Raw genomic sequence first — 17,957 nt, 5'->3', positions numbered from 1 at the left:
AAACATGTGTTATAAATAACACATAAAAATAAACACTTATTGAGCTTTTTATATGACATAGCATTGCACGGAACCCTTAAGTGCATTACTTCAATAAACCTGCAAGACTGATATTATTTTTTTATTTTTTAAAGATTTTATTTATTTGACAGAGAGAGATCACAAGCAGACAGAGAGGCAAGCAGAGAGAGAGAAGGAAGCAGGCTCCCTGCCCAGCAGAGAGCCCGATGCGGGACTCGATCCCAGGATCCTGAGATCATGACCTGAGCTGAAGGCAGAGGCTTAACCCGCTGAGCCACCCAGGCAGCCCCGAGACTGATATTATTGTGTCCACATTCCAGCAGAAAGCAAGACTCAAAGAAGTGATGGGACTTCCAAACAGCTTCTAGAGGGTAATGGTTGGCTTTGGAGTCTAATGAACTCCCAAAATCATGTTCCCAGAGGGTCCTGGATCCCCAAGGGCTGGAGCATGAGCAGGGGAGTCAGCTGTGTCTGCAGCCCCCAGAAGTCTTTGCCCGGGAATGGTCACTTCACACACTCACAGAGAAGCCTCCCAGCTGAATGGAGCAGAGGGCAGAATGAAAAATAATGCCTGTTCTTTCCCCGTGGCAACACTACCATCTTTCCATGGGAAGAATAAATCAAAGATTAGCTAAAGGGCCCATAGCTGCAGTGACAGGAAGGGGCAGCTCTCGGGATGGGGGGCTAAGGAGCCAGACAGATGGCTCAGGTCTTCACGTTCCATCACAGGACCACTGATGGCTTTGCTAAAAGGTAAGTATGGATGGACAGACAGACATCTGGAGGTGGAGTAGAGAACCAGGACCTTTAACAGGAAGGTAGAGCAGAGACCTTGGGAAAAGGGAAGAGGATTCGGAGGCCCAGATTCAAGGCCAGTTTAGCAGCCTGCTTGCTGGGTGGGCTTCTCTGGGCCTCGGGCTTCTCACCTGCCTTGTTGACCCCTCAGCCTCCACTGAGTCCTGCTATGTCCCAGGCCCTGCACCGACTACTGGGAAAGTGGTGATGGCCAGAACAGTCCCTGCCCTCACGGAACTGAGCCAGACCGGAAACAGGTGAATCAGTGGGTAACGTCAATGCATAAATGGAAAGTGTTATGGGGAAAACAAGGCAGCATTAATAGAAAGTGCCTGATGTGTGTGAGGGTGTTGGGGCGGGGGGATGAGGAGGTGGAGGCTGCACAGGAAGGGAGGTGCCTGGCAGATCCAGGTGAGCTCTGACACGGTGTCCAGGGGAGGTCCCCGAAACTGTGAGGCTCCAGAGGCAGAGGGCGCTGTGCCAGCAGGAGGAACATTTGGGCCCTGTGGCTGGGGTGCAGTGCAGGGAGGAGACCGGAGGTGAAGGATATGAATGCAGAGGGCAGATCTAGCAAAGCCTGGAGGCTCCCAAGAAAAGTCTGCATTTCACCCCAGATGTGTCAAGAAACCACTGGAGGCAGCATTGTGAACGAGGGGATAATGAGATCCCTTTTGTATTCTCAGAATATGGGAATGGATGAATAGCAGTGGATGAACGGGTAGAAGAAATGATGGTCTGTGACACAGGGAATATTATTCAGCCTTCAAAAGGAAGGAAATTCTGACACATACATGGTTAAGACTTGAGTGAAAGAAGCCAGACACAAAAGGACACCTACCTCATGATTCCATGACACATGGCACCCAGAGCAGACAGATTTGTACAGCTAGAAAGGAGAGTGATGGTTGCCAGGGCTGGGGGACACAGGAACGGAGGGCTAGCATTTACTGAGGACACAGCTTCAGTTTGCCATGCTGAGAAGTTCTGGAGAGGGACGGAGGGCATGGTTGAGCAGGAGGGCGAATGCACTTACTGACACTGAGCTATGCACTTGAAAATAGTAAAAATGGTAAATAGTATGTTAAGAATATTTACTACAATAAAAATTACGGAGAAAGATGCTGGGCGGAGAATTGTCTCTGAGGGTGTGTTACTTCCCGAGGGCCGTCATAGCACGATACCACGGACTGGGTGGTTTTCCAGAAACTTATTTTTTTGTGGTTCTGGAGGCTGGAAGTCCAAGATCAAAGTGCTGGCACGTTGAGACCTCTCTCCTCTGCTGGCAGAGGACCCCTGGGACCCCACGTGGCCCTTTCCCTGTGAGTGCCTTTCTTCTTATAAGGACACCAGTTCTATCTGATCACAGCCCCAACCCCGTGAGCTCATTTAACCTTAATTACCTTTTTTAAGGTGCTATCTCCAGATATAAGCACATGGGGGGGGGGGCTCCAACAAATGAATTGGGGAGGTGGCACTGTTCTGTCCATACCAGGAGGTGACAGCGCCGAGGGATTCGACCGAGACGGTGTTCCTTTAGGACTGCATGGAGACTTGGATCCCCATTTGGCTCTGTGACCCTGGGAAGTTATTCGCCTCTCCCATCCTCAGGTGGGAATAGTGAGAGTATGGGACTTTCAGGGGAAAGGCTGGACTGAATGTAGGGATCCTCAGAAAGCCCCAGCAAATAAAGAGCACTCAAGGGACCATGGCAAATAATCTTCTTTGCACGTGCCTGTTGAGTTTGGAATCACAGGCTGCTGTCTCTGGGCTTGGGAGGCATGGACAGGGTTAACTGGTACAAGGATGCCAGCGCCTTCCCAGTCCAGTGTGCTTCCCATGTCCCAGGCTCTGAGTGACAGCCGCTTCCCAGCTGATGCTCGCAGATAGTGAGCGGCAAGCCCGGGCTTGGCTCTGCCTGCCAACGTGTAGATGGTTTGAAAAATGTCACCCAGACTGGCCCAGGGTTAATCAAAAGATTATAGAAAGAAAATTAGAGTAGGCTAACCCCAGCCTCTCAGACTACAAGCATCAGAATCATATCTCCCTCCCTATCGCCCGCCCAGTTCTCTGCCTCTGTGTCCAGCCCACCTCCTTCCAGCAAGAAGTGGAGGCCGGCCAGGCTGCCGTTATGGAGGGAAGGCTGGCACGGTGCTGTTTCCATTCTTTCCTGTCCTTGCAGGCTGGGCTGTCCAGCTGGTTCTCCCTTATTTTCTGTTGTTTGGCTGGAAAAGATGGCCTGTGGTGATGGTTTGTGGTGTGGATGGGGGCCTTGGGTCTCAGGGGCATTCTCCGAATTGGGATGCTTGAGTCAGAACAGAGGGCTTGACACCGTGATTTCTGAAAGAGCCTGCCTCTCCTCTCGGACCAACTGGGGAGGCATTGGTTTTGTCATCTTTGCTTTCCTATCCAGGATCTGAGTTTTATTAGAAATGGAGGGCGTGAAATGTGGAAGCCAAAGCTGGAACGTGGAGACAGACAGCCTGACTTCCACTTCTGGCTCTGTCCCCTGCTGGCTGTGTGACTCAGAGCCAGGCCCTTCTCTCTCCGAAGCTCCGAATTTCTCCTCCACATGCAGGGCGACTGGAGCACTGCCTCTTCTGGTGCTCCCGCACACGCAACGAGCTTAGAGTGCTGCCGCGAGGGGTGTTGCAATTATGGGGAGCGGATGTTAAAACTCTAAAACTGGGTGGGACCTTCAACATCAGCACCTCCCTCATTTTAGAGTTGAAGAAACTGAGGCCCAGAGAAGGAAGCCGCCTGCTCAGTGAGCAACTGTGAAGATTTGGATTCGAACTCGGGTTTGGCGCCAAAGTGGCTTCAACCAGAGAGGACCAGGGTTAGCTTTGTGCTCATGGCCCTCCTGCCAGGGCCTCACCCCAATAGGAGAAAGGCTTTCTTCTGCCTCCAGACTGGGAATCTGTGAGGAATATAGGGAAGGTGGTCACTGGTGGGGGTAAACACCTTCCCTCATATCTTTTCCTGGGGTCCTCACCTCCTTTCCTTCCTGTTGGCCCCAGGGAGCTCTACTATCTCATCTTCTGCTTCCTCTCTCCTCCCTAACCCTCTGCCCTTCCGTGGGATCCTCAGAGCCTGGGTCCTTCCTCTTACCCTCCTGGTTGGGGTACAGATAGACACTGAGGGGACACTGGTCAGCCATGGCGGACAGGCCCTGAAGGCTTGCTGTTGAGGGGCCAATCTTGCAAAGCATTAGAAAACTGGAATGGAAGGGGGGCCAAGTGGCCCCAAAGAAGGACAGCCGTGGCAGGTGGCAGGAGGCTGCAGTGGGACTATGGGAGACCCCAGAGAGCACCTGGCCAGTGAAATGGGTGGGGTAGTGATGTGTGTGGCTCAGGGAGGCAAGGATGGGAGACAGGTAGGCTGGGATGAGGTCCAATGGGTGTGGGGTGAGCCGAGGTGAGCTTGGTCCTCACTCCGGCGGATGCTGGCTTCGACTGGAGAGGCAAGAGTAGACCAGAACCCCCAGTGATTTAACTTTCTACCTACGACAAGGCCAAGCACTCAGAGCTTCCTGGACGCAACCAGGGAGTAGGGCTGTCCTAACATGACCCAGTGCTGGCCTATGCTGCCAGGACTGTGAGCTCTCTGGGACTTGGGGTGGTGGGCAAGTGCACACAAGCAGAGCTGCTCGTGGAACAGGTAGCTCCTTCTTTTGGCAGAGGGCTCTGTCACATCTCATAGGCCCCAAGGTTCCTAGGGTCAAGGCTATTGCTTTCCCAGAGAATTCTAGTAAAAAGTCAGTCTCTCAATTCCGAGGTGTCTGGTGCCTAAAATGTGTGTATTTCCACACTGACATCATGACTCCTCACATTTGCCCTGTAAGAAGGGAGAGTGGTGGGGAGGGTCCCTTATGGACTTGAAGCCCACTCAATGTCTGGCAGGTGTCCTGGGCCCAGCATACCTATCTGAGGGGTGGCAGTGATTTTGGAAGAGCGTGTATGTGGTTGTCTTGCTGACCTTGGCCTGCAGAATGTTCTGTTCCCATAAAGCTCATTCCTTAACCCAGGCCATGCCGCATTAAGGAATTTGTCACAACCCTTTGGAAGACCGGTGGCTTCTGTAAAAAACCCCAGCTGGCATAACGGTTCTTGACAAACCCACCTACAAAATTATGGGAATCATTTCCATACATTTCCCATAAATTGCATGGGAAGTTGGGGCACTCTTTGCTAGGGACAAGGTGGGGAGCAATCCCCTCAGGGGTGTCTTCTCTAGCCCCATGGAGTAGAAGAGAGACAAGTGCCTCGTCCTGGCCCCAGTAGGAATTGGGTTCTGATCCCTACTCTGCCACTTATTGCCAGCTGGACCACCTGGTCAGTTTCCTTACCCGGTAAAATGGTGGTTGCAACCCCTCCTCCCAAGGTCAGGATTGGGCCAAGATAGGAGAGGTGCCGAGGGCACAGCTTGGTAGGGAGGAACTCACCACTAGCCCTACTAGCCACAGCCTGTCACTCCTGTCATCCTCACTGAGTTATAATACAACATTTTCACTGGGTTTATTATTACCTCCAATTAAAGGAATGAGCCTCAGCTTGGGGGTGGTGGTGTGTGTGTGTACCTCACCCAAGCTTACACAGCTGTTAGATGACAGAGCTGGGACTCAAGCTGGACCTGCCTGAAGGCAGAGCCAAGTTCAAGGTCAGTTCCTCCAGAAGAGGAAGCAAGAGGAACAGCGTGTCTGTGACAGGTCTGAAGCACACAGAGAAACCACCGGCCAGGGTGGGAGAGGGGAGTTCGGGCTCCAGGGCATTGTCCTTGAGATAAATCTTACAAGGTCAGCCCTTCCACCCTCTTCCACTTTGCAGCTGTGCGGGTGGCCAGGACAACTGGAAGCTCTCTGGGATTGAATTCTTCTCTCCTGCTGGCTTTGGCTTTGCCATCTGTGTCTGGGGTGACAGATGGGTTCCCAAAGTGCGGAAGGAGATGGGGGCCTCCTTCCGCACTTTGAAGTGGGGCCCAGAGTGGGGCCTGCACCACTTGGGTTCCCACCCACGGTTCCAGGGTCTCTGGGAAGCGGCTGGGGAGCTGGCTGTGTAGGAAGAGAACCAGGCAGGTTCCCAGACCCTGGGGTTAACCAACTGTCTAAGCCAGGAGCTGGGCTGCTAAGTAAGTTAAAGAGTCAGAGAAGGCCTGGCTCTGGGAGTCATGCTCTTTACTCCTAATAAGGGAACTGGGAATGGGAAAGGGCTCAGAGGTCGATCTCAGCACTAGGTGGGACCTTAGGAAAGCAAGTTCTAGAGAGGGGAATAGAATATTCTAGATCGACCACTCTCAGACTCTGTGCCAGCTGGGAAGAAACCGGGGTTAGTGAGGGGGAGTGCCTGCCCTGAGGCACTCTCAGTGCTGGGGATCAGCTGATAACTGCAATCCCATCAGTGAACACTTCCCTGGAATTTAGTATTTCCGGAGCTTTAGAGCCACACTCTTGTTTAATCCTATAAGGAGGGCATTGTGATCCCATTTTCTAGATTCGGTAACTGAGGCCAGAGAGGTGAGGGACCCTGCAGGAGACTTCCTGGCCTGTGTGCAATGGACCCGAGGATGTCCCAGTCTGGCAACTCACTGTCCTTCCCACTGCATAAGTGGTTGACAAATTTGTTTTGTTTTGTTTTGTTTTGTTTTGTTTTTTAAGATTTTATTTATTTATTTGACAGAGAGAGATCACAGTAGACAGAGGCAGGCAGAGAAATAGAGAGGGAAGCAGGCTCCCCGCTGAGCAGAGAGCCCCATGCGGGACTTGATCCCAGAACCCTGAGATCATGACCTGAGCCGAAGGCAGCGGCTTAACCCACTGAGCCACCCAGGCGCCTGTTTTGTTTTGTTTTAAAGCGAGAGAAACTCGTTCTTTAAGTTTTGGAGAAATTCAGGACGTAGAACAAGTCAGAGTCAAGCTGAAGGAGCAGGGAGGGGCGTGCCAGATCTCCCCCACCCCACCTCCCTCCTTGGGGGATGATTACATGCCCTTCCCGAGACACCGAGAACGCTCAGGCATGGTTCTGACCCATCTGTCTGGTGGGAGGCTCACTCTCTGGTCACAGATCGGGCCTTGCAGTGGATGGAGTTCAGAGAGAGTTTACCAAGCACCTCTGGGACACCTTAAACAGTGCGTCCTGGAAATCCACACTCTACACATCCTCTCGGGACCCCTGGCGGATGGACGTCTATGCCCCAAGGGGCTGCTTCAGTAACTTTATGCTATCGGCAAAGCATCCACTCCAGGCCCGGCACTGGCCAGGTGTCTCTGGCCATAGTGACAAGGAAAAGCCCATGTGATCTCTGCCCTTACATACCTCAAGTCCTGTGGGGAAGATGCCCTTTAGCAAACATTTTTTTTTAATTTTTTATTTTTTATAAACATATAATATATTTTTATCCCCAGGGGTACAGGTCTGTGAATTGCCAGGTTTACACACTTCACAGCACTCACCATAGCACATACCCTCCCCAATGTCCATAACCCCACCCCCTTTCCCTCCCCCACTCCCCCCAGCAACCCTCAGTTTGTTTCGTGAGATTAAGAGTCACTTATGGTTTGTCTCCCTCCCAATCCCATCTTGTTTCATTTATTCTTCTCCTACCCCCTTAACCACCCCCATGTTGCATCTCTACTTCCTCATATCAGGGAGATCATATGATAGTTGTCTTTCTCCAATTGACTTATTTCGCTAAGCATGATACCCTCTAGTTCCATCCACGTCATTGCAAATGGCAAGATTTCATTTCTTTTTTTTTTTTTTTTGATTTTTTATAAACATATATTTTTATCCCCAGGGGTACAGGTCTGCGAATCGCCAGGTTTGCACACTTCACAGCACTCACCATAGCACATACCCTCCCCAATATCCATAACCCCACCCCCCCTCCCAACCCCCCTCCCCCCATCAACCCTCAGTTTGTTTTGTGAGATTAAGAGTCACTTATGGTTTGTCTCCCTCCCAATCCCATCTTGTTTCATTTATTCTTCTCCTACCCCCTCAACCCCCCATGTTGCATCTCCTCTCCCTCATATCAGGGAGATCATATGATAGTTGTCTTTCTCTGATTGACTTATTTCGCTAAGCATGATACCCTCTAGTTCCATCCACGTCGTCGCAAATGGCAAGATTTCATTTCTTTTGATGGCTGCATAGTATTCCATTGTGTATATATACCACATCTTCTTTATCCATTCATCTGTGGATGGACATCTAGGTTCTTTCCATATTTTGGCTACTGTGGCCATTGCTGCTATAAACATTCCGGTGCATGTGCCCCTTCGGATCACTACGTTTGTATCTTTAGGGTAAATACCTTTTTAAAAGAAATATAGATCACAGATTGTGATCAGAGCTATAGTGGAAAAGCTCAAGGTCAAGGAGTTGTGTGAGCAGGAGAACTTGGTCAGTTCATCTCTGAAAAGGGCATCGGTGAGCAAAGTCTGAGCCACCTGCAGCATAGACCAGTGGGAGAGGGGATGGCTACAATAACGGGGATGTGGCTGTGGTCTGGGCATGGAAGGACAGGGAGGGGTGGACTTGGGCTCTCCTGGTCCTCTGGGTATTCCCAAGCCAGGTAAGAAATAGCGAGTTGCCCCCGTAACCAGCAGGAGGTGCCAGGTCCTGTAGAATCTTTACATTCCTCAATTCGGAAAGCGACAAAGAAAAATCCGTTTAACGGCTGGATTATTGCAATTCGAGGCCCCTGTGCAATGAGTAATGAGTAAGTGAAGTCACAATTAAACCCAGCGATCGTTAAACTACTGCAATGTGTCGGTGAAGGATATAATCTAGTCACCAAGACTGGCCTATGCAAAAGAAAGACCCGCTTTGCTCCCCTGCTCCAGTCCTGGCCCTGCTCCCATGGTCATTTATTTAACAAATATTTAACAAACACCTGGGTTGGGCAGAATACCAGTTCCCCAGCGCGTGCCTGGCACAGAGCCAGGGCTGTGTAAATACTCGGTGCTCCCTGCAGAGTGGAGAGACGCGATCCTGCCCCGGTGCCCACCATGGGCCTCCTCCCTGAGCCCTGGCTATAGGAAACACAATAGGGATGCAGGTCGGAGAAAGGCCAGGTGGCCACTAGGTTCCCAGCGCTGGTCCCTGTGGAGCCTCTCCTGTGTCCCACGGGTCCTAGTCTCTGGGATTCTGAGTGGAGGGAGACCTGCTGTCTGGCTTCTCCCATGGAGACTGACACTCTGATGCTGCATCCCCTGCTTCCCCCTGCCCAGTCCTGCCCTCCTCCTCATCTCAGCTGATGCCACTTTCCGACGAGTCTCTGGCTCTGGCCCCCAGGCCTGTCTCCATCTCTGCATTCGGCCTGGTGTCTGGTTTTCAGCCCGTGCCCCACCAAAGTGTGCGCGTCCCGCTGGAGGACTTGTGTCAAGTTCTCCACGTGCCCAGCGTCCGGCAATTAGCGTGGCGCAGGGTAGGTGCTCAGTAATCAAACCTTCAGCGCATGGTTATAGGCAAATATGCAAAAGACAATATCCTCCTGTTCATTTATTCAAATAGCCACCTAGCCTCTCTCTCTTACACACGCGCATGCGTGCACACACACATACACACACACACCTCTCTGTACATCCTCTCTCCCCACCGACTCATTTTCTCATACTTAACTCTGTTGCTGTGGTGTCTCCCCATCTGGAGCTGCCTGGAGAGCACAGATCCACCTGCAGCCAGCTACACTGAAGGCCTTTGACGTGTTCTTGCAGATGGCATGGCGTAGGCCACCCTCTCCAGACCCATGCCCATCTTAGTCCCTGACAGCCCCCTCACATCCGGTCACTGAAATGCAGTCCATAGAGGGATCCTGTGTCTCAGCTTCCCTGGATCCTTGCAACCATGCTGGAAGGTAAACAGGGTAGAGGTAATGGACCCATTTTACAGATGAAGAAACTGAGGCTCAGAGAGGCTGAGGCCTGCACAGGGAGCAAAGCCAGAGTTGAGATCTCAGTTTCCCGAGTGTGGGCCAAAGCTCTTTCTGCTAATCCTCTGGGAAGCAAAGGCTGAGATGGGGTGCTACCCCTCATCCCTCATCCCCTGAGATCCTGGAATCCATGACATGGGGAGAAAATCCTGTTTGGAGGGATTGAATCGCGGGGAGAACTCTGGGGCATCCTCCAGTCCTGGCTCTCAGCTCCTCACCTCTGTCCATCCCACGTGGGCCCCAGGAAACCTGCCCGCAGCCTGACCCTCAGCCTTGGGCTGTTGGTCTCCCTGGGCATCCTGGAGACGCAGCACCCTATTTGAGAAATGTGGAGGCAGATCCGGGGTGATGATGGGGCTGAGGAAGAACCTAGGCAGAACTCAGCACTCCTCCCCCTGACATTTGCAGTTAGGTTTGCTCTAGGCCGGATGCCCAGGGCGGGGAACACCTGTGCCGCGTCATCACAGCTGGCCACACGCAGCCTTTATCTTCCCTCCTTGTCACTTAAAAAAAATGCTAGTCAAGGTTTTGTGGCCCTCCCTCCTTCCCTGAATACTAGGCCTGCTGCTTCCAATGCATCTCCCCCAAAAACTCTTTCCTCCCGAAAGAGGGCATGAATATTTAAAGACTTTTCTTCTGCCAGTGAAACCACATCATGCTGCTGCTCTCTCTTCAAATTTTATCTCCAAAAACTTTGCCAGAGTCTCTCTGAGGGCCTCGACCTCCCTGGCACAGTGTAATGGGTGGCGGCGGGGGGGGGGGGGGGGGGGGGTGCGCCGGGGTGGTGGTTCTGGAGACAGGAACGGCCCAAGAAGTCAACCTCCCCTCCGAGTCCTAGGGCTGACTTGTGTGCACGCAGTCCTAGGTCTGGTTTGCAACAACCCTTCCTGCTGCCCGGGAAGTTGAACCTACCAGCCCTCTGCTGCCCCAGTTCTTGGAAGAGCGAAGGAGACAGACGTAGACACAGACAGGATCCACAGAGGAGCAGGGGTCCCAGGGAGCAGAATGAGGACGAAAGCCCCAGAAATGCAGGACCCTGGAACCTGGCAAGAGAATGTCCTTGGTGCATTGGCCCCCGGAGCTGACATGAATCCGGCGTTCACCCGTGCATGGCGGACTCCGGCCCCGCTGCCACCTCCTGCTGGCCTCCTCTAGCGGCTCGGTTCTGCAGAATTACTCACAGCCCACCGCATCAAATCTTTCTTTTATCAACAAGACACAACACTCCCTGGATAACTTCTTGAAACTCTGGTCACGCTAAGCAGCCTCCAGTGCTCCGAGAAGGGTTCTGTCCCTCTGCCCGCCTGTAGCCAATCAGCCGCACACCACCAAATCCATTTCCAAAGTTCCAGGCAATTATGGCCAGCTGAGCTCCCTGGCGTGGTGCCCTCCCACCCAGAGCCAGGACCCAGGTTGTCAGCAACCCCAACTCCCAGCCACCCTGGTCCCCCCTGCTGTCCTCTGAGACCCCAGCACACCGGAACAGCCACAGACGCCACCCCAAGGCGCTTGCCACCGTGGCTAGCCAGATCACATTAAGACAGAAAACGAGGGTCAAGGCCAAGCTCCCTACCTTTGCTGAGGGTCCCGGTGATGAGCTTAAAGACGGTCTGGGCAAATTTCACGAACCCAAGCTTGCATCTTTTGGAGCAGCCACTCATGATGGTGGAGGGAAGGTAGGCTCTGCTGTCAGCGCCCAGAAGGAAAAGTGCCCACCTTGTGTGGCCCTGGAACTTGGAGCCCGCCTAGGCAAACCCTGAGAGGCGGAGGTCCCCCAGAAGCTCCGGGAACAGCACAGCTGCCTCTGCAGTGAGTCCGGCTTCTGCATCCAGAAAGCCTGCAGGGCACGATGTTTGCTCCCTTCCTCCCTCCCTCCGTCCACCCCCTCCTGCTGTCCACTCAAGTCCTCACCACGGAAGGACCTTAGGACGCTGGGGCTGGGACAGGGACGTCCTGCCAGGGCACAGGGCGCTCTGAGGGAACCAAGGAGGAGTGAGGCTGAGCAGAGCAGGGAGGGAGGAGCTGGCGTTCTCCCAGGCTTTGCTGACTGTCTTTCTTACATGGCAGTGGTAATGTAGCAATTAATACTCGAGTCAGAAGGGAGGGACTGCTACGCAAAAACACTCCGCTCAGCAGCCTCCTGCTCGCTCTCCCGCTCTTTCCTTCCTGGTTAATCTAATAGATCAATTCTCCCTGCCCTGATCGGGATGTGGGAGAACTCCCCACAGAGCCAAAAGCCGCCGCTCGGCACTCAGTGGAAAGTTTGCAGGCAGCAGCCCGGCAGCCTGGTTTGCATCACTAAATCGGGCTGAGTAGGAGCCCCGGGGGAGCTGGCCTGTGCAGCCCCCCCCCCCCTCAACTGGGCACCAGCAGTGGGTGGTGACTGGGAAGGCCGATGCCTCCGACCACCTCCAACTCCAGGCGCTCCAACTCCAAGTTGGCCAAGAATCCGTGCACTCTCATCGGGCTAGGAGTGCGATTGGCGCTTTCCTTGATGAAAGTATCCTCAAAAATGCCAGAAGAGAATTCAGTTCTGATTACAGTACAATACTCCCAGAAGTAAACCTGCAAGGCGGTATGCAAATATGGAACCCAGTATGCAAATATAAAATGCATATGCAAATACAAAGTCTGCTATGCAAATAGGCTTAATTAAAATATCTGGTTGCCATTCAGTACCACAGACTGTGCAGGTCAGAAGGGACCTTGGCAGACATCTCATCCCACCCCCTACACAGGGCATGAACTTTCCCCATGACGTCCACACTGTTCCTTGATGATTCAAAAGTTCCTCCGAGGGCCATCAGCATCACTGTGATGCTCTGTGGCCACACAAACAACAGGTATGGAATCCCCCATCAGCTGAATTAAGCCAAACCCTGGGAAAGTCTTTCTCTTCCTCTCTTGTCTCCCTGGTTACTGCTTCTCTGGGATGTTTGAGAAGAATAGATTGCTTATGAGCCAGAGAATGGGCTACCCGTTGATAAAATGCCAGATAAATGGAATTCATGCTCCATGTCCGGTGTCTTCCCCACCTTCCATGAATCATGTGGAGGTGAATATTGAATCTCAGTGATCTCAGTGAATCCCAGCCCGGGGATGGGGGTGGAGGGGTCACCATCAAATTTCAGCTCTAAGACTAGACTTCGGAGACAGCCCACAAGCACAGAGTAGCCTGACTCATCAGCATGACTCACAATGTATACAGAGAGAGGAGTCCTGATGGAAAGTATCCCATTGTGCTTGATGTCTTAGAGCTTGAATCGCCCCATTATTCACTCTCTTTTTTTCTTAAGGGATTGAAAGTTCCAGTTAAAAGGCACATGGTGTCTGGTAATGTTAATGGCATTTGGTCTTTGGTTCGTGTATTCGTGTGAATATTGACCAAGCTCCTAAGATGTAGAAAACCCTGGGCCAGGCAAACTAGACACACAGGGTCAGTGCCTTCTTGACCTTACGGTGGAGTACATTCGCCATCAGGCACCAAGCCCTGGTCAAGAATCCGTGTGTCCAGTGAACTTTGTTCACCTTGCTCCATCTTCATGGGATAGAGACACAGGGCAGTAGATGTGAAGAAAGGGAAGGAAAGTACTTGACCGTGGAACATGCCTGATGGGCAAGGAGCAAGGAGCAGCAACACCAGGAGCCAAGGAGAAGGAGAGAGTTGAGAGAAAGACTGAGGGTGGCGGTGCTGGCCACCTGACCATTCGCCATGGAGAGTGCTGCCCTCTGAACGCCACAGGACAGAACTCTCAGCTGGACCCCGCTGCCTCTCTCTTCCATCCTACACGTGGCACGGACCCGGAAGATCAAGAAGCCAGAAGAAACAATAGCTGTGACTTCAGTGGCATTCTCTGGTCCAGAACTTTGCCTTCCGCCTCAAACCTGGCCAGGAAACTGCAGGAGGAGGGGCTCCCAGAAGGCTGGGGACAGCATCTGTTTCAGGATGACAAGGGAAGTCCAGGGGGGGACTTGCATCTGGGCTCTAGCTCCAGAATCTGGAGTCCTGTCATTTGAAGCAGAGGAGAAGGAGACAGAGTACTGTGGTCTGGGGGAGCTGTCAAATCCCAAGAATGAGTGTCCCGTCCCCGCTCCAGGCAAGTCAGGTAATGGTTAAGAGTATGGCCTTTTGCCCCCAGGCATTCAACCACCTGTTTGTTTACTCTGTGCATACAAATGTGGAAGTCAGACTATCTGGGCCTCTGCTCCAGGCTCTGAGCAGACAGTGGGGAACAAAACAAAGTACCTGGGCTTACTGGGGTCACATTCCTGTGGTGGAAGGACAGACAGACAATGAGTCTACATACAGGACTGTGCTTTGAAGAAAGAGAGAGCTAAGTGGGTGGACAGGGATGGGAGCTCCTATGGTTACAGAGTCACAGAGAAAAACTTGTCCCCATTAAATGACATTTAAGGGAGACCTGAACCAGCCACACAGCTGTGTGGGGGTAAAACCTGTTCCAACTGATGGAACAGCAAGTGCAAAGGATGAAGACAGGCCTGAGATGCTAAGGTCTGCAATCTAGCAGCTGCTGCAGACCCTCAGCTTTTCCTTCTGCAAAATGGGAAGAAGAATCTTTACCTCGTCAGGGGTGGCTTCGATGAAATCAGTATACTAAATATAGTGCCTGGCATAGGTCACTCTGTGAATGCAAAGGTCAATATCACTGTACAATTGCTGCCACTGTTCAGTGTCACCACTCCTGCCTCTGGATCCTAACACCATCCCATAAAAGTCAAGGCTGTGCTGGTAAACCTTTGTGATTATGATCCTGGGGCCAGGCTTCCATTTTTTAATCTCCCTTCGTCGTAACTCAAATACGAAGCATTTCAGACTCTCCTCCGATCCCAGCAAGGATCAAGAACTTGAACTCTCTGTGTTAGAGAAATGACTCAGGCCCAGAGAGGGACAGAAGCCCCCAAAATATCACACAGCAAAACCTCCAGAAATGTGGGCAAGGTGCGTAGTGTGCCAAGAGCAATCCCAGGAAGGGAAGGCCAGTTGTGTCAGTGTTAAATTCATACCAGAAGAGTATGGGAGAAAAATCATTCTCTGCTCAAGGAACATGCTATTCTGCAAATAAGGACTAGGAAGGGACACACAGTAATGGAGCATTCAGGTGGCACCAGGGAAATTAGCTCATCCGCAGGTCTGTCATTAGTCAGTCTCCCTGTCACAGATGTGCCTTAGCCAAAGGAACTTGGGAAGGCTGCGTTATCACTCCGCTTGATGTGGTTCATAAGAATCTTCACATGGCACTTCTGGGGGACAGGAGGAGAAGCAGATGGGGGCTCCAGATGTCGTCTATGCCCACAAGAGTATGCTGACTTCTCTGAGAGCAAGGCGAAGAGAGGACAGACATGTTGTCCTTTAGAAGGTTGAAAGGCTGGTGACATTGACAGCGACATTCGCTGAGAGCCTTCTATGCGCAGGCAACTGCTCCAAGGACTTCCCTTCACATACGTAATCCTCACAACCCTGCGAGGCAAGTATTATTATGCTACCCCTTCTACAAGTGAGGAAACAGGCCCAGAGAGGGAAAGTGACTTGTTGATAGGCACACAGCTGAGGCAGAATTGGAGCCTAAGGACATTTGACATTTGGCTCTCAATTTCATGGATATTTATTTCGTATCTCACCAGGGCTCCAGATGAAAGCAACTGGGAGTTTGAGTGAGACATATTTTGCCTTGATTTGAAAGAAATGAACAGCTATTATAATTATAAACCCCCATCCTTGGACGCACCATGGAGTGAGTTGAGACCAACGTCCTTGGAAGGAATTTATTCCATGACCATGGCTGTGGGGGTGGGAGTGGAGACGGGGATGGCTAGGCACGGATGCAGCCTCACTGCGGCCAGGAGACACAGCCACACTAGCTCTTTCGACAGTAAGAATTTCATATAAAGACTTGTTATATGCATATGGAGGACCAACGAGGAGCAGGGGATGCTGAGGAATCACAGATGTGGTATCTGTAGGAAGCAGGGGCCAGCTCTAGCGCTGGGTAGGGGGCAGACAAGGAGAGGACTGGGATTCTCAGAACCTAGGAGCGTGGAGGAGGGGCTCCCTGAGTCTGAGACTCGGTCCTCTGAGGACAGGGTGCTGGCTGGCTGGTGCTCGTGTTTCTGAAGGAGAATATTCAGGTTGAATCTGGGAGTTTGAAAACTATGTACCGGAAACTAACCAACCGCTGCCACCGGAACCCGATGCCCTTGCTAGTTGCACTGGGGATACACGTGGGAGCAGGAAGCTGCGGGGAAGGAAGATGGGCCCCTCCTCCCTGTCCCCCTACTGGCAGAGCCGATCTTGGGGCTGCTGGCAAAGCAGAAATGTGGCTTGCAGAATCCCAACCCAGCAGCACCAAGCAAGGGCGGAGAAGGGAGCCCTTGAAGCTGAGGGCTGGTAGTTTAATAACCAGCCAGGCCAGGTGTCTTCCCTTCTAAAGCTGTAGAATCCCACCTTGTGCTGGGTATCGGGGATACACCAGTAAATAAGATAGCATGCCTTCCCTAGTGGAAATTGCATTTTCGAGGTGGAGTGGGGTAAGTATGTTCAGACTATAAATAAGCAGACAAGTGTATAAAGTAAAGATCTTCAGAGCACACAAATACTTGAAGCAAATAGTGACCGGTCAGTGTTTTCTAATCAGCAGAGCTCACGGAATGGCTCACGATAGAATAACCAGGAAGATGAAGAGGGTAGGTTCCATGGGGGTCATGGTCATTATAAAAATAATCATCATGACTTGTAGGTCTGTTATCAGATGCTGTGCTGGGGGTTGTGCTTGGATTACCTGGATCTTATAACAAACGCCTGAAGTCAGTATTACTTTCTACACCCATTTTACAGATGAGAAAGTGGGGGCTCTGTCAGATTTGGTGATTTGGCCTCAATGGAGAGGGTTGAGTCATTGGGGCTGGTGACTGATTGGGGGAAGTCGGAGAACAGGAGGGGGTCAAAAGCAGTTCGGGAAACAAAACCAGGCAATGTATCTAGTCTGGGGAGGGAGATGGTTACAGATTTCATATGCCTTGGGGAGAACCTCATCCAGCTGGTAGGCACAAACGAAGATGAGGAACTCAGGACTGAGGTGGGGACTCTAGAATTCTCATAAATAAATGATTTTTTGTTACTGCTCAGGAAAAAAATATTAAATGCAGCCTCCCAACAGGCCAAACATATTAGCATTTAAATACAGGCTTACACAGGTGGGTAAAAAGGCAATTTCCTAAGAATTAAATCAGATTTTATTTTTCCTCTAAGTCTCAGGAAAAAATTCCCTTCTGCAGAAGTGTGTCCTTAGAGAGGGATACTCCTTGCTCTGGGGTCCTGGCAGCTCCATTATCTCAGTGGGACCCGGTGTCTTCTCCCTGCTGCAACTATGGGAAAATGAGGCCTAAGGGCTGATGGAAATTCATCAGCACCGTTGGCTGGAAGTCTTCAGGCTCATTTGCATGGAGGGCAGGGCAGCTCACCAGTTGGGGTCCGATGTCCTCTGCACTCAACTGCGTCAGTGGGTTTGCAGGGCCTAGCTGTGGGCTGGAGGGACCACAGTTTGGCGCAGGACTGGCAGGAAGCAGGGGTGAGCTGCTGCAGCTTCTCCCAGGCAAGAGATGGGAAGAGACCAAGTTGGTCCTTGAAGCCTCTCCTTCTCCCTCTGTGTCCCCAACTGCTAACCCATTGTTGCCCATTGACACGTCCTGCCCATTGTTGTCTTCTCCTACCCTGACAGCACTCTACACTTACAAATGGACTTGGTCCTGGACCACCACGTGGACCCCTTTATTTTGTAATCATGGAAAGAGCAGAACCAGTTGAAGCTGGACCCCAAAGGCCACAGCTGTGGGCTCCAGGTGCCCCCTCTGACCACCAGAGAGCCCTCTAATGTGTCAAGGCTCTAATGTTTCCCTGTCTGCCTCCCAGGGTCACTGAAAGCAGGACACAGCCCCCCAAAGTGCAGAGATTGGGGCTGGGGTCCCAATTCCTAGATACAATGGGTTCTGGATGTCTCTGTTCACCTGCTTTCTCATCACCGTACACCTGACCTATGTCCCTAGGTCCTGCTCTTTGCAAATAGCCCAGATGGCTTCTCTGACATTCTGTAGCTCAACAAACCACATCATCAGCCTCTAGGACACCCGGGCTGTAAAACTGGGAGTCATATCCAACTCTCCCCTATCCTCTCCGCTTGGCGTCAGTTTCCCATGGC

At 51.9% G+C, this 17,957-nt stretch overlaps 1 protein-coding gene across 1 annotated transcript in view; it reads right to left on the bottom strand.

The window, feature by feature from the left end:
- The window catches only part of KCNIP1 (potassium voltage-gated channel interacting protein 1), a 344,764-nt gene extending 333,075 nt beyond the window's left edge, over positions 1-11,689 (bottom strand). The window contains exon 1 of the mRNA XM_047730959.1: positions 11,318-11,689. Coding sequence (XP_047586915.1) covers positions 11,318-11,405 — 88 coding nt within the window. The 5' untranslated portion in view covers positions 11,406-11,689. The remainder of the gene's footprint in view (positions 1-11,317) is intronic.
- Between the last annotated feature and the right edge of the window lie 6,268 nt (positions 11,690-17,957).

This window comes from Lutra lutra, chromosome 5 (genome assembly GCF_902655055.1).
Source record: "Lutra lutra chromosome 5, mLutLut1.2, whole genome shotgun sequence".
Taxonomy (NCBI): domain Eukaryota; kingdom Metazoa; phylum Chordata; class Mammalia; order Carnivora; family Mustelidae; genus Lutra; species Lutra lutra.
This window is presented reverse-complemented; position numbering and strand designations above follow the sequence as displayed.